The 18385-nt window shown below is 42.7% G+C and overlaps 1 protein-coding gene across 1 annotated transcript in view; it reads left to right on the top strand.

Moving 5' to 3' along the window:
- asap2a (ArfGAP with SH3 domain, ankyrin repeat and PH domain 2a) overlaps window positions 1-18385 on the top strand; it is a 111100-nt gene that overhangs the window by 78905 nt on the left and 13810 nt on the right. Inside the window, 15 exon segments of the mRNA XM_084310883.1 lie at window positions 821-896; window positions 1268-1354; window positions 3587-3690; window positions 4164-4233; window positions 6737-6824; window positions 8341-8389; window positions 9885-10051; window positions 11401-11534; window positions 12883-12927; window positions 12929-12978; window positions 13715-13826; window positions 13829-13865; window positions 13868-13905; window positions 13997-14082; window positions 17057-17172. Of these exon segments, the coding sequence (XP_084167009.1) occupies window positions 821-896; window positions 1268-1354; window positions 3587-3690; window positions 4164-4233; window positions 6737-6824; window positions 8341-8389; window positions 9885-10051; window positions 11401-11534; window positions 12883-12927; window positions 12929-12978; window positions 13715-13826; window positions 13829-13865; window positions 13868-13905; window positions 13997-14082; window positions 17057-17172 (1259 nt within the window).

The raw sequence follows: 18385 nt of genomic DNA, 5'->3' as shown, positions 1-18385 counted from the left end.
TGAACGGATTTTTATTGAACATGTACTACACAAGACTTCAGGCTATGGACCCAGGATGTTTTTTCAGCCATACCAATTTCTTTGGAAATACTACTTCTGGACTACTAACTACTACAGAAAAATGAGTAACAAGTTTTTCTACAACTCAAGTTCAGACCTATGTTACTCTATTTCATTAGCACTAAAAGTGAATTTTCTTTATTGTATCAGAAACTGTCATCTTTCAAAAGAGACCAGGCGCATGCATGTGCTATAAGTATAAAGTATAGTATTTTGGTTTGCAAAAAAAGTATGCAGTCCTCAAGTTCAAGTAAAAAAAAATTGCCACTTTTGGGGGCTCCTGTTAAGAGGTTAAGTATAAAGTCCATGCTGTCATGTGCACAGTCAGCAGATGGCTACTACGACAATCTGCCATACACGCGCACGCACACACACACAAACACTGCTATTACTACATTTGTGAGGACTTAACACTGACTTGTATTCATTCCCTAACCTTACCCATAACTGCTACAGTACATGCTGAACATAAACTTACCATGACCCCAAACCTAACTACGTACCCTTCAGTCAGCCTTTTCCCTTGTAAAGACTTGTAACGTCATCATCACATTGCAAAAAGTTGTGCAAAATGTCTTTGTACAAAAAGGCGGTCAAGAGTCGTTCCTTGTGAGGATAGATTTCACGTACACACACACACACGCGCGCGCAGACACGCACACACAAAGACACACACACATACAACACTGTGAAAGGCTGAAGATTACCAAATGATCCAAGACCCCAGACGAAGAGGAGCTGATGTGCTTCCTGTTTACAGTTTCTTCCAGGACGGTCTGAAGGCAGTGGACAACCTGAAGCCTTCCATAGAGAAGCTGGCTACAGACTTACACACGGTGAGAACACATCCAGTCATATCTACAGTCATATCTCTCTCTTCTAATACATGTTCCCCCGAGCTGAAACACAGAGAGGATTATGGTATATTATCAGTCACATCTCTATCTTCTAAATAATACATGTTCCCCAGAGCTGAAACACAGAGGAATACAGTATATTATCATGCATAATAGACGTGTTCTGTCATAGTAGTCTTCGGGGGGTTAATACAAACATAAATAAGCTGGAGCTATCTTGAAACAGAAATAGTTGTGTAGTTCTAGGACGTGCTGTAGTGTTCCCAGGCCAGTCCCTCGATGTCGCTGCTCTTTCATAGCAGGGAAGTGATGTTGTTAAAACTAGCCTCCATCCCCTACTGACCACACAGATAAAGCAGGTCCAGGACGAGGAGAGGAAGCAACTCACTCAGCTGAGAGACGTCCTAAAATCAGCACTACAGGTGGAGCAGAAGGAGGTAACACACACACACGCACACACACGTACTGCAAATCTCAGGCTCCCTCTGGCCTTTCAATGTCAAAGAACATGTCAGACATCCAATAGTAATCTGCTTTATTTCTCCACAAATCGGCTCTGAGATTAGATTTGATGTAAAAAAAAAAAAAACAATAAAAAAAAAAAACAATATAATAATCCGAGCCCTCTTAAGTCTCTATTGGCACGGTCGCCGGTAACATGTACCAGTAGCCCTGTACGAGTATTATACAGCTCTCTGTTAAGAGCTATGACTTAGAGCAGGGGCCGTCAGTACTAGCTCAAGTTGGCAATCACCCAATGGACATATCTCAAGCCCCGCCCTCTTTTCTTGATCATACGATCACAACTGAGTTTGCGCGACTGGAGGATCAACAAAAGAGGGTGGGGGTTTGAAATAGGTAAATTCAGCAGGGTGATTTTCCTCATAAATAATCATAATTTTAATGAAGCGTCTAACCGTTCTATTGTTATGTTCCGACTAGATGTCAGTTTATATGTGAATTGCTATGTTGTCCATTTTTTATTCCTGATGGACCCGAGTGTGAAATGACCCAGCCCCCCTACTGTGATTGAGGTGTGCTTGTTTCAATGTGCTGCGAGCTGCAGCAGAGTGACCCGTCTGTCTCATCTGAAGAACTCTCTCTTCTCTCCTCTGCTGCCTCACGTCTTTTGCGAACCAAGTCTAGGAGAGTAAGTGGACTCTATAAGAAACCTAATGTCTGTGTTGCGTTTGTCCCGTTGCCCCTGCCGTGCATTGTGTATATGGTAGATAAATGCCCCCACCACCTCTAAAGATGACCTACTGTATGTGTGGCCTGTTTCTTTCCAAGTACGAGTACATTTGAGACTTTGGACCCACACACACTAGGGCTGCTCGATTATGGCAAAAATCTTAATCATGATTTTGATTGAGATTCAAATCACAATTATTACTCAACCAAATGCTGCCTTTCTGTCATCTTCTACAAGTTACCAAAGACGTTTCGAAACAACTGGAGAAACGTGCCGTGGCTCCTCCTCCCTCTCGACACCAGCTGAAACTACTGTTTGGGCTTGGGGGGGGGGGGGGGGGGGGGGGGGGGCAGAGCGCACAGCTGTGAAGGAAGGGTGTGCTGAATTTACAACACAAGACAAAATGAAAGCAAGACAGCATGAGGCATAATGATCGCTTTATCTTGATTATCTTGTTTTCATGATCGTGAGAAGCCAAAATCAAATAGAATTTTGAAACTCGATTAATTGCCCAGCCCTAACACACACACACACACACACACACACACACACACACACACACACACACACACACACACACACACTGAGATGGTGTTGGGGGGGACTTCTGTAGATGGTTTCAGTGGCGTGTTGGATGTGTTCCTACTAAAGTAAAGTCCTGTTGTAGTGTTCGCTCATATCTACAGGAAATCAAATGTGGTCCATTCTAGAATACTGGTTAAAGTTGTTTTTGTTAAGTTGAAACCATCAGTCCTATATACACTGTGGTTTAACTTGTAACTGTAGCAGTTTAGAGTTTCAAGTATTCTGTCCATATCACATACGTTCTTCCAACTCAAAGCTTGGAAGTGGAATGATGTGCTTTCTAGTTTATCCTGTTGACTGTGTGTTTAGTGATAACAGCCCACATACCTCAGCTTATGAAGCCCCTACAGGCAGTCTTCAAAGGTCGTCCTCTCCCGTCTTCCTGTACGGTTTCCTAACAGGACGTGACATCACTCATACGAGACCCTGGCTTTTGTTTGGTCCGGTCTCCTCTCCCTGTGAATACATTGCAATCAGGGTCTGAAATATTGTTATCCATCTTTTGTATATCATGTTGATTTTATGATCCACGTCCCACACAATATTTGTAATTAGCTAAACTGCCAGCCGGTGCTAAAATGTACTGGTGTTTGGCCAACTGGTGTCATTAGTTCTACACCCTGATTGCAGTGATTCAAACACTTTCTCCTCTACTTCATATGTATAGTGATGGATAGTCACTGACTCATAACAGGAAGTGTTTTCGTTATTTATACCTACCCTCAAACTATAGATTCAATCAGGACAGGGGAGATGAACGAGACGAGTTGAGGACAGGAAGTCAATTTATGCGTTCCTAGTTCACCTTGAGTGTGACGTTGATTTGTGTGGCTCATAACACAGATCCTGATTTTTTTTCTTTTTTCCCTCGTGTGTATGTGTGTTCTCCCAGGATTCCCAGGTGCGGCAGAGTGCCACCTACAGTCTGCACCAGCCACAGGGCAACAAGGAGCACGGCACAGAGAGATGCGGGAACCTCTACAAGAAGAGCGATGGGTGAGTTTTCAAAATAGAAATAACTGAATGCACTTCATATCATTTGCATTAAAAAAAAGAATAAATAAATAAACATTTATTTTCCTGTTGAAATCTGTTATATATTATCACCACCCAATCCCATTTGAAAGAATGTGTGTGTGTGTGTGTGTGTGTGTGTGTGTGTGTGTGTGTGTGTGTGTGTGTAGCCTTGTACCACTGACACTAATAGGCTCGAGTGGTTTCCCACAGAGCTGAGTACACCATGCCTAGACATGTCATCACTAATGCATGCGTCGTTCTGTATATTAATGAGGAGTTACACTCTTACCACGTGGTCGCATTTAATATTTCATCATCTGTCTGTCGTGTGTTACTCTGACTTCTCCCAGAGTTCACTGTGTCATTGTGTGTGTGTGTATTTGCTGTAACCTGACCTCCAGGAACGTGTGTGTGTGCATGCATAATTAATCACCGCTTCCTGTTTGTCTCAGGTTGAGGAAAGTGTGGCAGAAAAGGAAGTGCACAGTGAAGAACGGATACCTGACTATCTCGCATGGAACGGTACGCAACGCTTCTCTCAGCCCTTAAAGACACCGAATGCCCTTTTAATGCGTCTGTCTACATCTGATCAGCGGGGCTGCAGGGGAAGATTCCCTTACAGAAGCATCTCTGTAGTTTGACCAGTCATTTCACGTTTTGCCGCAGTGCTGCCAGTCATGAATCACCATGGTACCGATTTACATGCCGTGTTATGATCTAATTCAAACAGCGATACCAATAGTGATATCGTGGTGTTTGATGATGGTAATACAGCAAGTTTTAATTTTTTTTATAAGTGAGGAGGAAGCCTGAGGACATGGCTGCTCTGGTCAAATGTAGATTAATGTCCTATTTCACTTTGAAATCGCTCTGCATCGCACAATCGCAGGGGATGGAATCGAGGGGGGGGGGGGGGGGGGGGGGGGGTTCATTCAGAACTTATATGATTCAAAATGGCGATTAATTGAAAATGTCAGCTGTCGTAACTCAAGGAAGGTGTGGCTACTTCACCGTTGCATATAGTGGAGGACAATGAGTTTAGTTTGGTAGCTTAAATGCAGAGGCTTCACACTCTCTTTCGAAGTTACCCAAGGTGGCTATTATTATCAAGATTTAGCCACCAATGCGGAAGCAGACAACTCCTGGGGCTGACCTGGGACCAGTGGTCGTGGAACTGGTCAATTAGGACGGGTTTAGAGTTGCAAACGTGCACACACACACACACACACACACACACACACAAATAACCGCGATTGGGAGGGAGTTGAACTAACAATGCTTGTGGTCGGGTGCGAGTGCACTCGCCAAACCATCGTACCCTTCATGTCATAATGAACATTTGGCCCTCGGCCAATCGCCTCATCTCACTGATGATGACATCAATCTCACACACATGGCTTTTGATCAGGTGTGTCAAGTCAAAGTCAAGTCAAAGTTATTTCTAAAGCACACGTTGGCAAAAAAAGTTTGCCAAAACTGTTGTACAAGACTTATTACTGTCGAAGTGCTAAAAACATAATGTAGAGCACAGAAGGACCAAAACACACACACACACGCATACGCACACACACACACGCACACACACACACCTACACACACACACACACGCACACATACACACCTACACACCTACACACACACACACACAGAAGCACATTGGGACAAATCTCACTTTGAGATGAACAGTCAGATCTGACATTATAATTCAGACCCCATTCATCACATCTCCTTAAACCACTATGTTCCATTACAAAGGGGTCATCCCTAAGCCCTACTCCCCACTCCCCACTCCCTGCTCGGGTACATGGCCAGGTCAGTTTCTCTGACTGCTCTGGAGTTCCCTGAGGTATCCTTGGCCACGCTCTTCTTCTCGTCCCACATCTCTGATGGACCTTTTGGTCAACCTGCAGAAGGTTCAGACAGACGTAGGAGAGTAAAAACAGAGGTTTACTTCTAAATGTAGTGCAGTGGAAAAGTACAGTTTCCACTGAAATGGAAATCCACAAGTTACACATACCTCAAACCTTTACTTATCGCTGTCATAGTCGTGAACATCAGGTGTAACCTAAACTTAGAAACGGACAAAGAGGAAGATGAGTGTGTATGACGTTCATCTGCTTCCTTACGTCTCGGGTACAGAGCACTTGATGTTTGGCTTCACTTCCTGTGAAGTCACCCTGCCACGTACACTGAGGGAATGCCCCGGTTCACCAGTACCTTTTTGTCAGGGGTGTAAAGTACTTGAGTAATTGTACTTCGTTACAATACTTAAGTACTGTTTTTGGGCATTTGTACTTTACTCAAGTATTATCAGGTTTGTATACTTGTACTTATACTCAATTACATTTCAGAGGAAAAAAATACTTTTTACTCCTTACATTTAAAATGCAGAACTACAAAGTGCAAATCTTGCAGGTCCAACTATTTTAATTTGTATATTTGTTTCTCTGGTCGAACTAACGTTAACGTTATTAATCCTGCGGCCGCAATTTCTTTAAAAACAGCCAATAAAATCCCCATCAATGGAAAATTAACCCGTCCGTCCATACCCATGCTGATTGGTCCCTGTGCAAGACTAGAAAGCGGGGATCTTTGATTAAACACCTGCTATCAGAAGAATAGACAGTCAGGAAAAAAGGTTTAACTTTTTAGTACTTAAGTACATTTAAAAGTAGAAACGTTTTGACTTTTACTCGAGTGTGTTTTTAGCCAGATACTCTGACTTTTACTTGAGTACGATTTTGAGACGGTACACATACTTTCACTTAAGTATAATTTCTGGGTACTTTTTACACCCCTGCTTTTTGTAGTGGTTTAAATCCAGTCCCGGGTTTCAGAACTAGTGAAAACTAAACCTTTTTTCCTTCCATGCAAAAGGCCCTGTGCAGGTACCTATTACCTCATCGCACATACCTATCACCTAGCTACTGTATATTATTATTGTATCTAATGTACTTCTCTCTCTCTCTCTTCACCCTCTTTCTGTCTGTGTCTCTCTCTCTTTCTCTCTCCCTCTCCTCCTCAGGCTAACCGGCCGCCAGCCAAACTCAACCTGCTCACCTGCCAAGTGAAGCACAACCCAGAAGAGAAGAAGAGCTTTGACCTCATATCTCGTAGGTTGATTCCTCTCTTTTTCCCTCCACCTTCCACTTCCCTCTCCTCCATCTGTTCTAGACCCGCAACGATACCACCTTTTCACCACTGATACCAACTCCTAAGTCCTAAAGTTTAAATATGATCCGGGTTGATACAGAGCCAATCCATTGCCTTTGTTTGCTAAACGGTACAGACTTTTAGACCATTCGGTTGGGGGGTTTTGGATAAAAGAAAATGGTTGGACTGTGATATATACCGTAATTCCTCTAATAGTAACCCCGGCTTGTATTTGTTTCAACTGTAGCGGGTACCAGGCTTGTATTAGGAGGAGGCCTGTATAAGAGGGAGGCCTATATTTCAAATTTTCAAACGGATCATAATGAATAAATCAACATTTTGTGTCAGTTTGAACCCAGTAAAATGTACTGGGTTCATTTATTGAAACCAAGTACTGTATGAAATAGTAAACAGTGCAATTACAGGTGGTCACTGGTCATTTCAACGTTTTCAAAGTGAAATCAAGTAACTAGCTCAGTATGCAGCTCAGTATATTAGTAACCCGGCTTGTATTAGGAGGCCGGCTTATAATTGCTTAGCTCAAGAGCGCACCCGGCCATTAATAGAGACCCGGCTTGTATTTGAGACCCGGTTACTATTAGAGGAATTACGGTAATCTATTGTTCTCCATCAGAGATCTGACATGATTCTTCTAGAGTACATGATATAAAGGTCGCCTTTCGTTGATTTGTAACATTAAATGTGGCTCTCGGTCTCAGATTTCAGTACAGGAGGAAATCTCTGCTTCTGATCCCCTGTTTTATCGGTACGACGTCCAATATCAGTATCGATGCGTTCCTACTTTATTCCTCTTCATCTCATCTGTCAGTCTTTTCTCCCCGTCTGCTGCATCCTCTCCCCCCCCTCTCTCTCTCCCTCTAAACACAAGTTGCTTTTTTCCCCTGTTGTCCTGGTTGTGTGAGCCACAGTGATCCCTGTTGTCCTGGTTGTGTGAGCCACAGTGATCCCTGTTGTCCTGGTTGTGTGAGCCACAGTGATCCCTGTTGTCCTGGTTGTGTGAGCCACAGTGATCCCTGTTGTCCTGGTTGTGTGAGCCACAGTGATCCCCGTTGTCCTGGTTGTGTGAGCCACAGTGATCCCTGTTGTCCTGGTTGTGTGAGCCACAGTGATTCCCTGTTGTCCTGGTTGTGTGAGCCACAGTGATCCCTGTTGTCCTGGTTGTGTTGTGAGCCACAGTGATCCCTGTTGTCCTGGTTGTGTGAGCCACAGTGATAAAAGGGGTTCATATGAAGTCTGGCTAGTTTCCCACTCAGCCCCACCGCTTGCACCCCGTCCCGTCAGCCATGTGTGTTCATGGGCTCTTAAGGGAATTGCCCCCGGAGAGATCTTTCATCCTGAGTCCTTTTGATTAATGCCCGTCTCATTATGTGTCCGACCCACCGCTCTCTCCTGCTGCCCTCCTCCTCCTCCTCCTCCTCCTCCTCATCCTCTCTCTTGTCATCCCTCTTCTTTTAGACGACAGAACGTATCACTTTCAGGCAGAGGAAGACCCAGACTGTCAGATGTAAGTGCCTTTTCCTTCCTTTCTGTGTGTGTGTGCGCGCGTACACGTATGTACCAAAATAGTAATATAATGCATCATGTAGGTATACTGTACTTGTTTGTTCAGTACTGTGGGTACTATGAAAGCCTCCTGTTGTCTGCAGATTGAATGTGCACAATTGACCATATTCACACGGTGGCCATTTTGTTCTTAATCCCAACCTGCGTGTGTGTGTGCGTGCACTTGCACCCAAACGCATCCTGTTTACCACCTCGACCACTTTCCACACACAACCCAGTCACTTCCTACATCGCAGCCCGTTATCACTGTATCCTCTTCTTTACCTCCTGCCTTCCAGCTCATTCCTTCCACATTACTACATCCTGTCCCCCCCTCCCTCCCTACATCCTATACCCTTCTCATTCACACTCCATCCCTCCCTACATCCTATACCCTTCTCATTCACACTCCCTCCCTCCATCCCTCCCTACATCCTATACCCTTCTCATCCACACTCCCTCCCTCCATCCCTCCCTACATCCTATACCCTTCTCATCCACACTCCCTCTCTCCCTACATCCTATACCCTTCTCATTCACACTCCCTCTCTCCCTACATCCTATACCCTTCTCATCCACACTCCCTCACTCCCTACATCCTATACCCTTCTCATCCACACTCCCTCACTCCCTACATCCTATACCCTTCTCATCCACACTCCCTCACTCCCTACATCCTATACCCTTCTCATTCACACTCCCTCACTCCCTACATCCTATACCCTTCTCATCCACACTCCCTCTCTCCCTACATCCTATACCCTTCTCATTCACACTCCCTCCCTCCATCCCTCCCTACATCCTATACCCTTCTCATCCACACTCCCTCACTCCCTACATCCTATACCCTTCTCATTCACACTCCCTCACTCCCTACATCCTATACCCTTCTCATCCACACTCCCTCTCTCCCTACATCCTATACCCTTCTCATCCACACTCCCTCACTCCCTACATCCTATACCCTTCTCATCCACACTCCCTCTCTCCCTACATCCTATACCCTTCTCATCCACACTCCCTCACTCCCTACATCCTATACATACTATATTCCCATTCACACATTCAACACATTGTTCTAGAACTTCTAGTACGGTATATAACTAGCAATAGGCAAATTGGTGCAGGTCACAGTATATGAATGTTTATCCACATGATTAGTTCGTTCACAATCCGGTGTTATACCAAAGATGTGCAGGAATAATCAGTACAACATATAATCATAAATGCAAGCAAACCAGGGAAGGGAACAATGGTGGTGTAATAGAGAAGATACACAAACACATCTTCCTGAATCTACGTAAGCCAACCTCTGACATGCTAAAGCACTCTCATGCAGATAGTCTCCTCCTATAACCCCACTTCTCATCTGCCTGTCTCTCTCTCCTCTTCCTCTTGCTCGCTCTCTCTCTCGCTCTCTCTCTCGCTCTCTCTCTCTCTTCCCCCCTCCTCCCCAGTTGGATCTCGGTGCTCCAGAACAGTAAAGAAGAGGCCTTGAATCAGGCCTTTAAAGGGGAGCAACACATGGGGGAGAACAACATCGTCCAGGAGCTGACCAAGGCCATCCTGTGTGAGGTGAAGAGGATGACGGGCAACGACGTCTGCTGTGACTGCGGAGCACCCAGTGAGTGATATCCATGCTCTCCCCTAAAAACCTCATTTGAGTGTTTTTCACGTTTGTGTTTGTTTGTGTGTGTTTGTTTCTGTTCATCAGAATTGCTATTGTGAATGCACAAATAATTTGACTTGACAGTGCCAATGCCTCACATAATAAAGTGTCACATAGTTGGACCTTCAGAAAGTGCAGGTAGACTGTATTTTTTTTTTTTTTTTTTTTTTTACAATGTGTATGGCGACAGGTATAAAATCCCATACCTTTGCATGGATCCATGATGGCATGCCTTCATATTGGGTGTCCCTCCAGCCGTAGTTTACCACATGCTTACATGGTTACTTGGGTGAGGAAGGTGTCCTGAGTGACCTGATGAACCCATTCAAAACACACTGTATGATTTTCATGAAACAGTCATTTGTCTGAAGATAAGGTTGTATGTTTCATCTGGTAAAACATACAACAATAGGCAATAGGCTGCAACGTAGTGAATGATTTTTTGATGGATAGTGGTCATTTGTTCTTTTCCACTAACATTTTCTCTAAAACCCAGTGGGGCTTGACTTGTCCTAAACAAGGGAGATGCCACACCCCTTTATTCCCACTCAAATCACATCCTGCATATGTACTGTACACGCACACACCATACCTACGGCAGACTTTATTACAGCTCAGACTGGTTGTACAGTATGGTGGTGACTGTCCTTCAGACTGTTGTTTGGGGACACATCAGAGTTAGCATCTGTTTCAGAAAATAGCTCCCCCCCCCCCCCCCCCACAGCGCTGCCTTCTCAAGGACGTCACCTATTTACACCTCTCTCTCTCTCTCTCTCTCTCTCTCTCTCTCTCTCTCTCTCTCTCTCTCTCTCTCTCTCTTTTCTCTCCCTCTTTCATGTGTTCCCCTCTATTCATTACCTATTTTTACTCCTCTCTCTCTCTCCATCATCACACTATTTATTCTATCCCTTCCCCCTTCAACTCCCCCCACTCCTTTTCTTTATTTCTCTTTTTCTCTCGTCCGTCACCCTCTCTCTTTCTCTCTCTCTTCCACCTCTCTCTCTCCCTCTCTCTCCCCCCCTCTCTCCCCCTCCCGTCTCTCTCTCCCTCTCCCCCCGTCTCTCTCTCTCCCCCTCCCATCTCCCTCTCTCGCTCCCCCTCCCGTCTCTCTCTCCCTCTCTCTCCCCCCTCTCTCTCTCTCCCCCTCCCGTCTCTCTCCCTCTCCCCCTCCCCCCTCTCTCTCTCTCTTTCTCTCCCCCTCCCGTCTCTCCCCCCCCCCTCTCTCTCTCTCTTCACCCTCTCTCTTTCTCTCTCTTCAACCTCTCTCTGTCTCTCCCCCTCCCGTCTCTCTCTCCCTCTCCCAGATCCCACATGGCTGTCCACCAACCTGGGCATCCTGACCTGTATAGAATGTTCAGGTATCCACCGAGAGCTAGGAGTCCACTACTCCAGGATCCAGTCCCTCACGCTGGACGTTCTCAGCACCTCAGAGCTCTTGGTAAATCAATGCTAACGATATCCATGTTTTGTGCTGAGTCTGGAGGCACGTCACGTCCACATCTTTCACAGTTCACTCCCATCCTATTGATTTCCAATTCTTTAATACGTCTCTGGTGTTAACATGAAGTAAGGGACGGACTGAAGAGGAGAAGGCAAGAAAAGGAGAAGGGAAGAGAGCGGGAGAGGAGATAACATGAAGGATGAGAAGGGAGGAGAGAGGGAGACGAGACAACATGAAGGAGGAGAGGAGAAGGGAGACGAAAGGATATGAGCAGAAGGAGAGATAATATTATTCTAAGGGAGGAGAGGGAAAGGAGGGCAAAAGATTAGAGATTCGAGTCAGCAAATGTACAGGGTACAACAAAATGAAGTTTAAATGAAGTGCATTGTAGTATACAGTATACCATGTATATATATGGAGTATATATGAGAAAGCTACAGAGTAAAATGCTAAGCTACAGTATGTATGTACACAGTATTATATATCCGGTGGTACAAGTATGAATACACTATGATAATAACCATTCTAGCCAGTGGTTTAAATTACTATGAGTAAGTATAGCTATATGTATATATATTATGTGTATACAGTGTTATAATACATTGTTATATGAATAAACTATAGGTTGGATATAATGTAGTATAATGATGGTAGGTATGAGTACAGTGTAAGTCCGATGTAGGCAGTAGTCAGAGTTAAGGGTATAGAGTTCAGAGTTAAGGAGGAGAGGAGGAGAAGAGAAGATACTGAGAAGGTAGGAGGCGAGGAGAGAGTAATGGAGAAGACTATGAGAGGGAAATAAGGACAAAAGAGGAGAAGGGGAAGAGAGACATGGGACGCCCTTGGCCTGGTTGTCTCTGTGCCGTCTGGCCTCCGAGACGCCGCGCTGTGCTACAGACCTCGGACTCTCGCCACTCGGAATACTTCACATTTCATTTGGCTTCTCTAATGTGTGGTGTGTGTGCGATTTACTGCCAGTGGATAGTGTGGGATTACATGCTTCCCATCATGATTGGCTTCCCTCCTCATCACACACCACTTGTGTTCGCCGCAAAGAGATGGGTGTTAATCAAATGTTTCTATGCAACACTCCCCTACCCCACACGTGCAGTTCAGGATCTCTCGCTCTGCGTTGATTCAACTGTTTGCTGAAGTGGCAAAAGATGGTAAAATTGCTTTGAGGTGAAAATGCATGGAATAGCTTTTGTAGTGCAGAAGACAGCCCGTTCATTTACACGTAAATAGACTGTGTAACTCAAGTGTGTGTGTGTGTGTGTGTGTGTGTGTGTGTGTGTGTGTGTGTGTGTGTGTGTGTGTGTGTGTGTGTGTGTGTTCGTTCTGGCAGCTGGCCAAGAATGTGGGGAATGCAGGCTTTAATGAAATCATGGAGGGCTTGTCTGACTGCTGAAAATGTGGTGAAACCAAACCCCGCCAGTGACATGTAAGTTATCCCTCCTCTCTCTCTGTCCGTCTCTCTCTCTGTCTCTCTCTGTCTGTCTCTGTCTCGCACTCTGTCTCTCTGTGTGTGTCTCTCTCTTTCTCTCTGTCTGTCTTTTTCTCTCTGTCTCTCTCTCTCTCTGTCTCTCTGTGTGTGTTTGTCACTTCCTCTCTGTGCCTCTGTCTGTCTATATCTGTGTGTGTGTCTCTCTCTCTCTCTCTCTCTCTCTCTCTCTCTCTCTCTCTCTCTCTCTGTGTGTCTCCGTCTCTTTCTTTCTCTCTATCTGCCCGTGTGTCTGTCTCTCTCTCTCTCTCTCTCTCTCTCTCTCTCTCTCTCTCTCTCTCTCTCTCTCTCTCTCTCTCTCTCTCTCTCTCTCTCTCTCTCTCTCTCTCTTCTGTCTGTCTCTATCATTATTTGCACATAACTCATTACAGTCCATCCTGAAGAAAGTAATTGCTACTAAATCAGATGGACTGCTGACCTTACTCTGACCTGTTGACACATACACACACACACACACACACACATACACACACTCAGTTGAATACGATCTGTGATCTATAACTATTTCTACGACCCCTTGTGACTTCCACTTCAACTTCATTTAAAAATAAACACATTTCCGACTCGGATGAATGATTCAATAAGCAGCCTGACCGAACGGAAACCTCAAATGCCAGATCAGGCGTGTAATTACTTAATGATACATTCCCATCATGTCTCGTGTTTCCACGAGCAGGCAAGCGAGGAAGGACTTCATCACGGCCAAGTACACAGAGAAGCGCTTCGCCAGGAGGAAGTGTCCCGACGGGGTGTCGAAGCTCCACACGCTGTGTGACGCCGTGAAGGCCCCGCGACACTCTTCTCACTCATCCAGGTGTACGCAGAGGGGGGGACCTCATGGAACCCATCCCGCTGGCCAACGGACATGTTAGTACACTCTTATAACGGTGGATAGTTCAATCTACTCGTATGTGAAACAGCGATACAGTGTACAGTACGTGTTGTGTTTTTATTATAGGAACAAGGAGAGACAGCACTTCATCTAGCGGTCAGACTGGTGGACCGAACATCACTACACATCGTGGACTTCCTCACCCAGAACAGGTAAATGGTTTTGTAGTAGTAGTAGTAGTAGCAGTAGTTGTTATTGTAGTAGTAGTAGTTGTTATTGTAGTAGTAGTAGTAGTTGTTATTGTAGTAGTAGTAGTAGTTGTTGTTGTTGTAGTAGCAGTAGTAGTAGTAGTTGTTGTTGTTATTGTAGTAGTAGTAGTTGTTGTTGTTGTTGTAGTAGCAGTAGTAGTAGTTGTTATTGTAGTAGTAGTTGTTGTAGTAGCAGTAGTAGTAGTCGTTTTTTTTGTAGTTGTTGTTGTTGTTGTAGTAGCAGTAGTAGTAGTAGTTGTTGTAGTAGTAGTAGTAGTTGTTGTTATTGGTAGTAGTAGTAGTAGTAGTAGTTGTAGTAGTAGCAGTAGTAGTAGTAGTTGTTATTGTAGTAGTAGTAGTAGTAGTAGTTGTTGTTGTAGTAGTAGTTGTTATTGTAGTAGTAGTAGTAGATAGTAGTGTAGTAGTAGTAGTAGTAGTTGTAGTAGTAGTAGTAGTAGTAGCAGCAGTAGTAGTAGTAGTTGTATTGTAGTAGTAGTAGTGTTATTGTAGCCAATGTTCCCTCTAAGGTGCGCACGTGCACATGGCAAAACGCTCGCGCACATCTGAAATCTGTCGCGCACAGAAACGTTTGTGTAAAATATGCATGTAGTTAATTGACTGCGCGTTGCACCGAATACTACGGTACTCTGTTGCGTGTGACGTTACCCAGAGAAGCCTGCTTTCAGTGCTTTGTTGGCGTCGCTACTGTGCTCACACACAACAGATGAGGAAGCGGACAGATCTGACCAGCATTGATTCTGCTCACAATGCGAAAATGTACATTACAGATGAACTGCAGAGAAAATTCCCAATTTACCGTCCCGGTCGAGACTAATTGGAAGCGGAGTGCAATGCGTGCAAAGCTTGACTATATGTTTCTGTGTCTAATAAAGGTGCTGGCGATCTCAAAGCTCACATGGACACAGAAAAACATTACAAATAAAGCTGTGCGAGGCGAGAGTTTGATGGCAAAGTTGACTGAATTGATTGAAGTATGCAGCTATACAGAGAGAGAATGAAAATAATTTAAAACTATTTTGATGCCTCAAAATGATGTTTTGGTTTGAGAAGATGCTTGTTATGATATAATCATTCTAAGGATTATGTTATGTTTTGTACACTAATTGCAAGTTATGCAAATGTAACAAATTCGAAACTGCATAGTGCACTTTTAAATTAGTATCTTTGTGAGGTTACTGTTTTATAATTTACATTACATTGAAAAGATACAAAGATATATTTTTTTAAAGCTGGATTTTCTAATACAGAAGAGGTATTATTTAGAACATTACTTCATATTTTTCTTGTTATTTATTTTGTCCAGTAAGACTTGAAAATATATATTATTTTGAGGTTGATTTAGTTATTTTCTTGAGATTTGTCAGATAGATTACTTTAGGCATAATACAGCATGTTGAGTAATTTTGTTATAGAGAGATATTATTTTGTTATAAAATAATATAAACAATAATTTTATATCCATACAGAGGAGGCATACTTTAAATATATTAAAATGATAAGACATCTTTGAGTAAACTTCGAGTATCATTAAGTATCTTGAGGTTGAAGGCAGAGTGTCCTTTATCAGGTAGCACTTTATAATAACACCCTGTTATAAGGTATTTGTAGATAATGAACTAATCATGAACAAACCATTTATATACATTTATAAATGATTATTAAATCATTTATAACTATATTTGTATAACATTTACAAAGTATTTATAACTCATTAGTGGATAATGAACTAATCATGAACAAACCATTTATATACATTCATAAATGATTATTAAATCATTTATAACTATATTTGTATAACATTTACAGATTAGTTCTACATTATTTATAACTCATTATCAACATTGTTTGTACTTGATTTGTTCATCATTAAATAATGTTGTTTAATGTGTAGTAACACATTTGTAGATGCTTTGAAAAATGGATATGAAAAAACTACTATACTGTATCCATCTATTTTTCATGTTCAACAAATGATTTGTTAAGACATTCATAAAACATCTAGTTCATTATCTACAAATACCTTATAAATGTATTATAACAGGGTGTTATTATAAAGTGCTACCAAAAATCACAATATGGTCACCCTTGAAGTCGCATGATAATTCACTTAATAAAATAATGACGAGTCAGCCTCCTAAAAAGACAAAAGTTAGTGACACGGCTCACACCGCTGCCGCCAACCCAGCCAAAGTAAGGACTTTGCTCTGTATCATCAATCAATGGTCAAATAAATATTTGATTAAGGAATATAATATGCCTTTTTTTATTATTTCTGTGTATCAGCAAAATGTATAGATTTTATGTTAGACATTGAGGGAAATTAAGATTCTCAGATTTTTTCCGCTTATCAACTAACCGGTTAATCGGCAGGTGACGTATGTTGCTCAGTAGTTGCTGATGTCTGCTCAGGCGGTTTGAGTGTTGATTTATTGTAGCAGTAGTAGTAGTAGAACTGTTGAGGCTTCACTGAGTGTATTTAAATGCACATAATTTCGTGATTTATTCCTTATATACCTTATATAATTATAATTATTATTATTATAATTATATAATTTCGTGATTTATTCCTTATATACCTTATATATATATATATATATATATATATATATATATATATATATATATATATATATATATATAAAGAAACTTGAAACTTGTATTCCATCTTTAAGTTTAATTTCCCTTACGTGCAAAAAACGGTTGACTCATGTATGCAGGGATATTCATGAGCGGGTTATGAAGATGGATTTATTCACCTTATCTTCACTTCTCCTGACTGGGATATAAATCAGTATCTTGCTCTCGCTCTCTCTTTCACGCTTGCTCTCTCTTTCTCTCTTTCTCTCTCGCTCTCTCTCTTTCTCCCTCGCTCTCTCCCCCTCGCTCTCTCTCACCCCCTCCCTCTCCCCCCCGGCAGTGTGAATCTGGACAAGCAGACAGCCAAAGGAAGCACAGCGCTACACTACTGCTGCCTGACAGACAATAGTGAGTGTCTGAAACTGCTGCTGCGAGGGAAGGCCTCCATAGAGATAGGTATGGAAACACACCACAGTCAACTGCACAATATAATGTGTTATCGTGAACGCACCTTAAAGCCATGACAATATGCAGAGAGACGACAAGAAAACCAAATAACAATGAACCATAGCATGATGGTTTATGGACATCAGTAGATCTACCAAGTGTGGGGCTGCCCTCAAATAAAGTCTTACTAGACTTATCATTTGTAGATGTTAAGACTAATTGACCTTGATGTTGATATCAAGCCCCGCCCTCTTTTCTTGATCCTCCAATCACAACTGTTGCTCCTAGGAGACATGATGAAGGATGAAAGCTCTGGGGAGGAAAATTATTGCTTTAAAACTGGTGATGTTGATACATACAGTAACCTGCTGGACCAACCTAGTCTGTAACGTAATCTTTTACACTAAACACTATTTATTGGTATTCAATTTTGAGGTTCCCTAAACATGTCTTAAGTTTTTTGCTGAAAGAATCACTCAGATTATGTGTTCTAGAAGCCTCTATACCCCTCTGTTTCAGTCCTGTTCTCAATGGGCTGTAATGAGCAAGTTGCTTTTATCGTACAAATACGATAATTATCACACCTCTAGCAGTGGTCAAACTGTCAAACTAGACGTTGCAAATATGACTCAAGATCCAGCAATATCTAATATAAATTTGTAATTTTCTGATGTTAAATGAAGTAGTGGATGTATAGTCCAAGTGGGGGTCCTGAGGGGGGGGGGGGGGGGGGGGGGGGCGAGCAAGAGCCCATGTATTGAATTTATTATTTTTATGTCTTTTAATCTACATTCATTCTGATTTAATTACTGGACTGGACTGTCATTATTGTTGTTATTATTTCTGTTATTGTCCTGTGATTTATCATTGATTATTAATGTTACTGTATTGTTTGTCTTGTTTCATGTTAAAAAAGGGAAAATAAAAAACATTTGTTCAAAAACAAATCCAGCAATATCTTATCAAACCTACTGTTAAAATGTTATTTTATGTTCAACTTTAGGCAGAAAAGAGAATGTTCATGAGCGAGCCGCCATTTTGTACACATGTATTTTTCCAAGATCTCCTCATAGGCACATACGCACACGCTATTAAGTACGGCAATTGAGGCTGCAATTGTGAATGGCTTGTTTGAAGAGGGAGGGTTCTTGTCACAGCTGAACTGCAGAATCGGGACTACTGTATGTACATATTTAATGTTGTGTTACGACAACCCCTCATT

Source organism: Notolepis coatsorum, assembly GCF_963971535.1.
Source record: "Notolepis coatsorum genome assembly, chromosome: 3".
Lineage (NCBI taxonomy): Eukaryota > Metazoa > Chordata > Actinopteri > Aulopiformes > Paralepididae > Notolepis > Notolepis coatsorum.
This window is presented reverse-complemented; position numbering and strand designations above follow the sequence as displayed.